This window comes from Octopus bimaculoides, chromosome 9 (genome assembly GCF_046866305.1).
Source record: "Octopus bimaculoides isolate indiv1 chromosome 9, ASM4686630v1, whole genome shotgun sequence".
Lineage (NCBI taxonomy): Eukaryota > Metazoa > Mollusca > Cephalopoda > Octopoda > Octopodidae > Octopus > Octopus bimaculoides.
The window spans coordinates 95,180,663-95,191,946 of NC_142936.1; the positions used below are offsets into that span (position 1 = coordinate 95,180,663).

At 34.8% G+C, this 11,284-nt stretch overlaps 1 protein-coding gene across 2 annotated transcripts; it reads left to right on the forward strand.

The window, feature by feature from the left end:
- Positions 1–1,559: 1,559 nt before the first annotated feature.
- On the forward strand, positions 1,560–10,987 carry LOC149134276 (uncharacterized). Of its 2 annotated transcripts, none has more exons than XM_089358092.1 (5): positions 1,560–1,696; positions 3,305–3,504; positions 4,702–4,845; positions 7,446–8,537; positions 10,677–10,987. In XM_089358092.1, exons 1-5 carry the CDS (start codon positions 1,674–1,676, stop codon positions 10,838–10,840), a joined length of 1,623 nt encoding a protein of 540 aa, XP_089214218.1. In that variant the 5' UTR covers positions 1,560–1,673; the 3' UTR covers positions 10,841–10,987. The 2 variants fall into 2 exon arrangements, with proteins under 2 accessions (XP_089214218.1, XP_089214219.1); XM_089358093.1 differs by having other exon boundaries at positions 3,308–3,504.
- The last annotated feature ends 297 nt before the right edge of the window (positions 10,988–11,284 follow it).

The window sequence follows — 11,284 nt, forward strand, 5'->3', positions numbered from 1 at the left end:
AACAATGATGACAATAATAACAGCAACAACTACCACGATGGCAACACCGTGGGCGAACACAAAAACAAAGAGAGATACAGGAACTATACCAAGTTTTCGGGTTTTAGGACAGTAGCACCAAAGAATTGTGCTGAGGGGAAGGCGATACTGCTGCTATGAACAGTGACACATGCACAGGCATACACACACATGGACATACATGCTCTCACACACACACGCACATAGACGCATGCGCACATAGACGCATGCGCACATAAGAATACACATCTTAGAAGAACAGAATGGAGTAAGTGGAACAAGAGCACACACGAAAAAGAAAATGAGACTGAAGAGGTCACAGATGTGTGACGAAGGATTTCAGGACAATGGACATGAGGTAAAAGAAAATAAAAAATAAGAACAGTAATAAACGAGTGAAGAACAAATATATAGTGTGTGTTTATTTGGCAAATAAACACACAAGCACACACACACTCACATATCTGTAGATATAGATAGATATTTAGATAGATAGATAGATAGATAGATAGATACATACATACATACATACATACATACATACATACATACATACATACATACATACATACATACATACATACGTCAAGGTGTCACGCGCAAGGAATAATCCTTTCTACTAAAGACACAAAGTCTGAAATTTTGTGGGGAGGGGGAAAGTCAATTGCATAGAACCCAGTGTATCACTGGTACTTAATTCATCGACCCCGAAAGGATGAAAGGCAAAGTCGACCTCGGTCGAATTTGAACTCAACGCGCAAGGAATAATGCCTAACGACGTTACCTCACAGCCACATACGAACATATGTATATGTCTATGACTGTCTCTTTCACCTTAACATTCGTCGTTGGTTTGTTTTCGTTTCTGCAACCTAAACACTTTTTCGAAAATATTGAAGGTATCTTGAAAACTAAATACAACTCGTCCCAACACTGTGTGTTTGTGCAAATTATAAATTACATTAATGGGGTGAAAGTATTTGTCTAACTGAACAGATTTCAAATAAGGACATTCGGCAGTTACTTTCAGATGGATTATTTATAAAAAGGAAATAACTCAACCTAGTTTAAATCAAAAGTCAGCATATCTTTACGTTTCTCGGTTCTGCTGATATCGTGTTATCAATTTCGTGGACAGAAACATAATTAGGCGTTTGTGCAACTCATTAACATGCATAAACGCATCCATCCATGCATACAGACATACACTTACACAGGCACAATGTATGTAATATATATATATGTATATATATATATATATATATTGGTATATATGTATATACATATACATATGTATATATATATATATATATATATATATATATATATATATATATATATATATATATATATATATATATATATATATATATGTGTATGTATGTATATACATATCCATACTTTTGTAAATCCGTGTATGTATACAGACACATATATGCAATCATGCCTATATACATAAATACATTCACACACACACACACTCACACATACACACACAAACACGAATGTCTATACAGATATTACCGTCACGTTTTGTTTTATTCAAATTTTGTGAGAAATTTCAAAGCGCAGATAATTGGGTTTGAAGTAAAGACAAACTTCAACAGAACTGGAATACAAAGAACTGGAAGATTACGTGAGGGAAGAATTGAAGAATGGATGTCGCAGAAAACACACGGTTTGGTTGTATTTTACCTATTATAGTAGAAATAGTCAGGGTTACTGCTGCTGCTGTTGGTGTTATGTTGTTGCTGTTGTTGACATAGTCTTTGTTGTTTTTATTGTCGTTATTGTTGTTGTTGTAGATTTACAACATTGTTGTTGCTGATGTTCTTCTAATACTACTGCCACTACTACTACTACTACTACTACTACTACTACTACTACTACTACTACTACTACTACTACTGTCCCCCACCATAATCGATTAGGCATACGCAGTGAGGTGATGAGATTGACGCTTAATGAAAGTCTTAGATGGAATAAATAGTAGCGAAAACGATGTTTCGAGCATAACTCATCGTCGGAAAGAGGAACAACTCCAGAGAGGAGGAAAAAGAGGAAGAAGCAAGAAATCCAGAGTACAAAATTTATATGGCCTTACATACCATTATAATTCCTCTCCCAAACGAGCGCCTTCACACCTGGTCCCAAACACACCTTTTCTCTCTCTCTCCCTTCCATCAATATTGTCTCATCCAGGTTCCTTGTTTACTTCTTGTGTTCTTTTTCTCTATCTTTGTTCCTGTGAAAGAGTAACGTCTGAAACGTCATTGCTTTCTCCTTTCGTTTTAAGTTCTAAACTAATCCAATTTTTGTTCAAACTTGTCCATCCCGTGTTGTTCTCTTCTTTTAGTTCATTATCTTCCAAACACACACGCACACACACACACACACGCACACACAAACATACGCTGTCTGTGGAAGGGGTGGGCAAGGCAGCTAATGCTACTAAAAGTTTTTTTCTCGGTTGTTGATAACTAAAGTGATAGGAAGAAATCTGCCTCATTTCAGTTAAAGGCGAAACTAAAGAAGCAAGTCGTGTCTCTTTTTCTTTTCTCAAATTCTTGCTTTATCTTATGGCTGTTTTTTTCCCTCTGGTACTTATTCCACATATTTACCAAAACCCACATGGTTCTCAAGCAAAGAAACAAACAACCAGACACATGTGCGCATAAACATACATGCACATACATACACACTCTGATACATGTACGTGTACACAAACACACATAAATACATATATACATGCATACATACATACCACTATATAAATATATATAAGTATGTATGTGCGTGTGGGTTGGGTGTAAATGTCGAAGGAGGAAATGAGTGCTCAACACCGCATTGGTGGATATATAATTTCTTTTTAAATGTATTAAGGCTACCATTAGTTTCACGTTAAGAAAAGTAGGAAAATATCCTAGAGGGAAATATTAAGAAAATCGTTAAGACATTCGGATATTCTCCTACTTTAGCTAACATGAAACCAATGGTATCCTTAATTCACAAATATATATATATATACATATATATGTGTGTGAGTGCGTGTGTGTGTGTGTGTGTGTGTGTGTGTGTGTGTGTGTGTGTGTGTGTACGTGTGTGTGTATGTATGTATATATATGGGTTCGAATCGTTCGAGTAAACTTCTTCAAGGCAGTGCCCCCGGATGGCCGCATAAGTAAATGCTTTTACTCTGACCCCTCTCTCATTCCACTACTCTATACTCTATCCCTGACAGTTTCCATATTATACTAAATAAAAACTTGATTCTTTCTCTTTCCAGTAGAACCAAGAAACGATCCGTGCCAGAGACCGTCGTCGCTGCTTTAGTAGTGTTTTCCGTTTTTGTTACCAACATATTAGTATTTGGTTTCACTGCTGTTCTACCAATTTACCTCGTAGAATTCAAGAAGGTTTTTTCAGAATTACATGACCTAGTACTTCTGGTGATATTTTTACCTGCCGGTGTATTCGGTATCGTTGGTAAGTATTCGCTATATTCAAAAGAAGCAGCAATTGCCTATCTGGTCTTCTTTGAGTTTGTTTTATACCCGTTGGATAAATCCTTTAAGAGTAACTACCAATCATCAATCTAACTGAAAATATTGATTCATTCAGCTCGGTATACAGCTCGGTATACAGCTCGGTATACAGCTCGAGCTGTGACTCCAAAATTATACATATATCATAGTTAATTTATAGACACTGTTGACATCTCTTATGGACGTGCCGTTTAAAAAAAACCCCAGTAAATATCAGAGGGAGACAAAACTTTGTGATTTTAACATAAAATATGTTATCTCAGAAGAAATACGACAGTAACTTGTTTTTTGACAGTGTATATACATTAAGTGTGATAAATAGTCGACTATTTTGATTTAATTCTGTCTCTATTACGCATGCCTGATACAAAAAAATGCACTAGATAATATTTTTGATACAAATTTATATACGGATCGTATGAAAATACTAATTTCCTTTTCTTGTCTGAAAAGTTTCCTAATACCAGTTGCAATGACTGGAATAATAGAATACACTTGTCGTAATTGTTAGGAGTGAAAAACAACAAATTTCCGAAAAGTTAGACTACTTATGTGTAAGGTTCTATAACATGGACCATACATACATACATACATACATACATACATACATACATACAAACAAACAAAAACACCCTGTTGTTGATGCTGAAATTCCAAAGTCTTCGATCCAGGTTAGAAACCAGTTGTTTCTCTATTGGCAAGAAATCTGAAATAAACTGAAGAATGACTGACATAAATAGACAGTTAGTTAGTTAGATAGATAGATAGATAGATAGATAGATAGATAGATAGATAGATAGATAGATAGATAGATACATACATACATACATACATACATACATACATACATACATACACACACACATTCATGCATACTTATATTTATAAGATCGAGTTGACCATTTGGGTGAGTAGAAACGAATAGACGAAAACTATACGGAACTCGTCGAATGTTTCTCGCTCTGATTCACTTTGTATCACGTTCCTTAAACAGTTAAAAAATTATCAGATATTCCAAACTAGATCCATTGTTAATAATTTATGGATAATTAAAATATCATTAACAGTTGTAAACTCATTAATAAATTGAATCCCAGTAAATCATTAAAAAACTATTCTCTCCTTTTTTCGTTCAAAGGTTTCATGACTGGAATTTTTCTCTCTAAATTTGGCGTAAGAACCACCGGCATTGTGGGAAGCCTTTGTCTTACCCTTTCTATTGGCGCTCCATCGTTCTCTTCGAGTATTTATGTTTTATTGGGATGTTTCAGTCTTTTACCAGGTTTGTATTCCTCTGCATTTTATTATTAGGCTGTCCGGAAATTTCTGAACATTTTTAAGTGAAATCATTTAACGCTTCATTGAACACACCTGAAACATAGCACAGTGAAAATATTGGCGTTGATTGAAGTGGTAATGCATCTCGTCTTTGTTCCGGACTGAAAACAGATTTATCTTTCATTCCCGTTATTCTTTATTTACATTTGAAATGGATAATCAAAAATTTCGTATTCGCGTTGTAATATTCACGTTGTAATGCTTTCCTTTTTCAAAAAAGGAGAAAATGCTGCAAAGACTTACAAAAAAACATTTGTGAAGTTTCTGGTGATGTTGCTGTGGCTGAATCAACTGTTCGAAGGTCATTTGCAAAATTTAAAGCTGGAGAGTTTAGCTTGGAAGATGACAGTCACAGTGGAAGACCTTCCACATTGGATGAAGATGCTTTGAAGGCAAAAATCGAAGAAAACTCAAATATCACAACAAGAGTACTTACAGAGGAGTTGAGCATTTCTACAAGTACGGCTCATGAACACCTTATGAAGCTAAGATTAATTTCTCGCTCTAATGCATTGGTCCCTCATAAACTCTCAGGGAAGAATTGCTTGGACCGGTATTCTGTTTGTGATATGTTTTTGAAAAGGGATGAAAGCATGCCTTTTTTGAAACAATTTGTGACTAGAAATGAAGAATGGATTGTGTATGAAAACGTAGTGCGAAAAATAACCTGGAGTCTGCGTAAGGGTATCCCAAAACATCAACTAAAGACCAATATCCATGCCTAAAAAGTTACTCTTTGTGTTTGGTGGGATCATAATGGCATTATTCATTATGAGCTTCTCCTACAAAACCAGACCATTAATTCTGATGGCTAATTTGAACCAAAAAAGATCAAACACTTGAGGTCGGTGATTGCCAACAGGAAAGGAGTAGTGTTCCAACAAAACAATGCCCGACCACTTGTGTCTTTGTCCACCTGAAAAAATTGCATGAGCTTGGCTAGGGTCTCTGACCTCGTCCCCCATATTCTCCTGATATTGCGTCATGCGACTGTCATTTGCTTTTGCCTCTCCAGAACTCATTGCAAGGAAAAATATTTAACAATTCAGATGGCGTCAGAAAGAATCTAGATAATTTTTTTTCTTCGAAACATGAGTACACCTTTAGGAATAGGGATAGGTTTAATAGTACTAGTCTGAGTGAATTAATTTGGAAACTGAATAGTAAGAAATCATACGCCATAAATTGGAAAATATTTAGTCATGTTAGATCGTACAAAATTAATGATGCTAGATGCACCTTGTGTGTAGATGAATTATATCAGAAGAAATTACTTAATGAAAGACGTAACAAGATAAGCACACGCTTAAGAAAACAACGGAGGTCACTATAGAAATAGTAAATGGTTTACTGCATAGCAGAAATCACTTCAAACTTGCTAAGGAATATTGAGGATGATTTATCTCTACTAAATATTGAAGCAGATGTCTTACGTAAGATTAATTTTTCTGGCTCAGATCAAAGAGTGCAATTAAAAAAATAAAGCCGAATACATTTCAAACGTAAATAAAGAGTTAGTGTTAAAAATAAGCATTATTTTCTATCTCAAACTTTCTTTTGTTTCATTTGAAACCTAAAAATTTATTTTATGGTTTATTATTGTTTATATTTCAAATTTCTTATATATATATATATATATATATATTTGGGCAGCAAAATCTCATAAGTACTTAGGCCTTCTGTAGATCTTAATCCGGCGCTGATCACCTTGTGGTACATTGGATGCTTTGGTAGGGTTCACTTTGTTTGCAAGAATCCAATTCACGAGTCCGGTATGAGGTTATGTTGCTTCATCCCTACCACCACTCTCGAAGGCATCCTAGACAATCAGGATTACCATCTTCCAATGGTACTAAAATATGAGAAAATAGAGCTACTTACTCATTGATTGAAAATGTGATGTTTATGTTAAAAGTAATATGAAGTAATGTTTGAATAATTACCAAAACTATTGATGACGTGAAGAAAGTGTTATGCTTTCAAAATGAAACTGAATGAAAGTTTGCAGACTCTTTAAAGGCCTCTTTATAGTTAGGTAGTGTTACTGTGGTAAACTTTAATTCCAGTGTCTTGGGTGGGTTCAGTATGTCAAAGTTAATAACACACGCACTGGTTCGATATCTCTTAGCAGACCTTCGACAGGGAAGTAAGTCGCTAAGAATGTTGTTGCGAACAGCGACGAAACAAATTTCATTAACAACCGACTGATTTTTTTAAAGCGCACATTAAACAATTAGATGATTAGATATTTAACCAATTCACTAACAATAAAGAAATGATATTGAACCAGTGCATGTGTTGTTATTATTGGGGTAATGACTCTACCAAGACACAAAATTTATTTCAACAAACGAATTCACAACAAAAATCTTACAAATGGAATACGAAACGATGTTTAATTCCAGGGTAAATGTTATAAACTTTAACTTCAATATAGATGCAAGGCTACTCATCACAAAAATTACATTAAGATTATTCAGAAGTCTTGGATTAACTTAGTAATTACTTCTTAATTTCTGTTCGTTTTTATATCTTCTGTAACAGGAATTGGTTGTTCTGCTATCAGTCTATCAGCAAATGCTGGATTAGCAGCTTATTTCGGTGAAGACAGTCGAAAATTTATTGCTTTTAGTACGGTCGGAAAAGCTCTTGGATATATGATTTTTCCAATCCTTACCAATTACTTCATCGAACTCATGTTCTGGCGTGGAAGTCTTCTTCTCCTGGCTGCTACTTTCATACACATTCTGCCATGTGCTCTCATGTATTCTACGGATATGTATAAAAACACGGGGAGAGAAAATTTGGCAGTAAGCGAAAGTAACGTGCAGAAAGATTTATATATGTCGCATTCAAACGTTTCTGAGGAACAATTTCAAAATATTGGTTACGCTGAGGATGAAACGATATCGAACAAACTGGAAATATCTGAGGAGGATAACACTTCCTTGAATCATAACGAAGACATCAATTTAAATGAAAAATATATTCGTGAGGCCTTAAAATATGATAACGAACCATTTGTTATAAATAATACACAACCTGACAAAGAACATTGTTTGGGTATCGAAGATACAACTATAAATTCTATAAAATCTGAAGACGAGGAGATTGATGCTCAAAGTGACAAGGATAAAACAGAAGGAAAATCTGATTCGAAATCTTCTGCAAGACTTATAACAATTTTAACAAATTTCAACTTCCTTTTATTCCTTTTTGCACTTTTTATAGTTTACGGTTGTGTTGTGACATCATCGTCTATCTTACCTGATTACTGCGTAAAACAAGGGCTGAGTCAAGCAGAAAGTGCACTTATATTTTCAGTGGGATCGTTGGGGTATGTCTTGGCTTGTTTTGTCAGTAGTTGGTTCATACATAAAAACATTCTCCCAAGCAGGATTATATTTAGTATTTCCGCCATCATAAGCGGATTACTGATCTGTGTTTATCCTTCGTTGTCCACTGCAACCTATTTGACTTTGCTAACATTTATTATAATGTTCACAACTGGACTTATGTTCGCTGTATATTTTGTATCTGTTATGGATTACCTCGACATCGAATGTTTTTCGATTGCTATGGGCTTTTCAGAAACAGCAGTTGGAATTGGTATTTTAGCTGGTGGATATCTTATAGGTAAATATATAACATTTTTGATACCTATGCTTATTAATATGATCGCTACAAATATTTTTCATTCTCTAATTTTGAATTTTTCTTATGTTACCAACAATGTTTCAATTCTGTTTCCCAACACCTGCTGATTATGTTGGTCATCAATTAGGAGCATTAATCATAAAACATATAAAGATAGGTGACATCTTTATTCTTAATTCTTAATTTCTGGATGTGCTTCAATGTATAGATGTAACAGTTGAGTTTACATATATACGCATCAAATATGTATTAATGAAGAATGAGACGATCGGTCGCAGCTGTTTGGTCGTTACTCATCTGAAGTACCGACATGTAGAGAGGAAAAAAATGAGAGATCACAATTTATCAACTGAGCATGATTGACGTAAATACTTTCCTTCTCCTCATACCATACAAATACAGATAAACATACTCACATAAACAGTGACAGAGAAAGAGAGAGAAAGAAGGAGAGGGAGGGAGAGAGAGGGAACGAACGATAGTAACGTTAAAACGCTAGCTGTCAAAAAGTCAGCGTCGAATCAGCGACGCCAAATAGGCAGTGCGAAAACGGCTCTGCCAAAACGTAACATTTCCGTATGAATGTTGCAGAAGTAATCCCCGGCCAGTAATTATCATATTGTATAGAGAAACATTTAAATGGAATGAAATGTAAAAAATATCGTTTCTGTAGGTAAGTATTTTCGTTAATCAATGTATATAAATGTAAGAACATATAAATCTATCATGTCTTCACACTTCTAATGACTTAACTCCAACAATTTGTGAGAATATACATTCTACAAGCGATTCTTTCAGTTTCTATGGAGATAAGATTTTTTTCCATTCTTGCTTAGTATAACTGGATGGCTTCGAAGTTTGTTTTATAATCACGAGATCTCGTGTTCTAGCCCACACTGTAGTGTGTGAGAAATATTTTTCCTTTTTTTTAAAGCTTCAGCTATTTCATAGTATAGAGGGAGAATTTACAAAAAGAAAGCAATAGACGAAGACAGGTGGTGTAGACAACAAGCTGATGTGTTAGTTTAACGCTCGGGAAGTGAAAAATTCTTTAACGTTTCGAGCCTACGCTCTTCCACAGAAAGTAACACAGAAAGAAACAAGGAGAGAAACTAAAGAATGTGTAGTGGCTAGCAATCTATCATGGTATCTATTCATAGTATAGCTTAGAAGTTTGCTTTATAATCATAGCATCTCGGATTCAAACAAAACCCATTGTTTTGTATTTGAGGCCTTCTTTTTTATAAAGCCTCGAGTCGACCAACTGTCGTGGATGGAATTGTATTGATGAAGCTGTGCAGAAACCGGTTGAAAATTGTAATGAAAATGCCCATCTTTGTCTCATAGAGTATCCTGTTGAATTTTCCTAAGGAATACTTTAAGAGCACATGTGTCTGTGGTTTATTCAACTACTTCACACGTTAATACAATAAAAGAGCAGCTTCATTGATTGAGCAATTGACAGCTCATTGCCGAAACCGACGAAGATCCATTGCATTCAATCTTTCGATATCTATATATTGTAAAACAATGTATAGATATTATTAAGAAGGTCCGTGGCCTAATGGTTAAGGTGTGGCACTCACGATCGCAAAATCTTGGATTCGATTCTCCGTCCGGACGGTGAGTTATTGAACAGCACAATTTATTTCAAGTTGCTCTCATCAACTCACCTGTAAATGCAATAACCATGGGATGGACTATCGTTCCGTCAGGTGGGGTGGGCAGATGTTGTGCTCTCGATCACTTCTCAACCACGGAAACCGGTTCACGGGCCCTATGAATGCGAACACACGAGACAGTACTTACCATAGATATCAGTTTGAAAGTTTGACACAAGACCAGCGAGTTTAGAGTAAGTCGATGAGATCGACCCCATTGCTGATATAGTACTTATTTTATCAATCTCCAAAAGGTGAAAGGCAAAATTGACCTCGGTGGTAGGCGAACAAAGAATGTAAAGTCGGACGAAATACCGTTAAGCATTCTGTCCGGCGCTTGACGTCTTACCATAGATATTAATGACTAAAAATAAATTATACAAATTTGATATATTTATTTATTGAATATTCACATATGATGACTCGTCTTTAATGTTGTTCTTGTTCTTGTTTGCAGGAATCTTCTCAGAATACATGAACACGTACGAATACAGCTACTATGTGATTGGGATCGGGCCAATTATTTCGGTTCAACCCATTTTAATTCCATTCTTATTTAGCAAACTACTAACTAAGCATACACTCACATATTCTGTGAATAATGTCGATAATAAATGCTGAAGAATGACCAAATTCCAAAGAACAATATTTCAAAACATATAAAAATATTTTGTTTTTTTTTTCCTTCTAGAATATGATCCTGAAAGATTTAAACTTGAAAATCATGTTCGTAGATCTTTTACATACCTACATTCGCTACTCAATCGAAATAATAATAATAATAATAATAATAATAATAATAATAATAATAATAATAATAATAATAACAGTGACGTAGAAATACACTAAAATTCGTAAAACTGCGTAGAGGAGACTTACAAAGAAGTGTGTGGCGTGAGATATACGAGTTATACGGATACGAATGTGTTGAAGATGAAAAACGATTTAATATGCCAACATTCTAAAAAGAAGAATGCATAAATGATTTATAGGGAATAAATGAAAACGTATAATAAAACACAAAAATAAGAAATTTAAGCATCCGAGTTCGTTGAGCAAGTTACT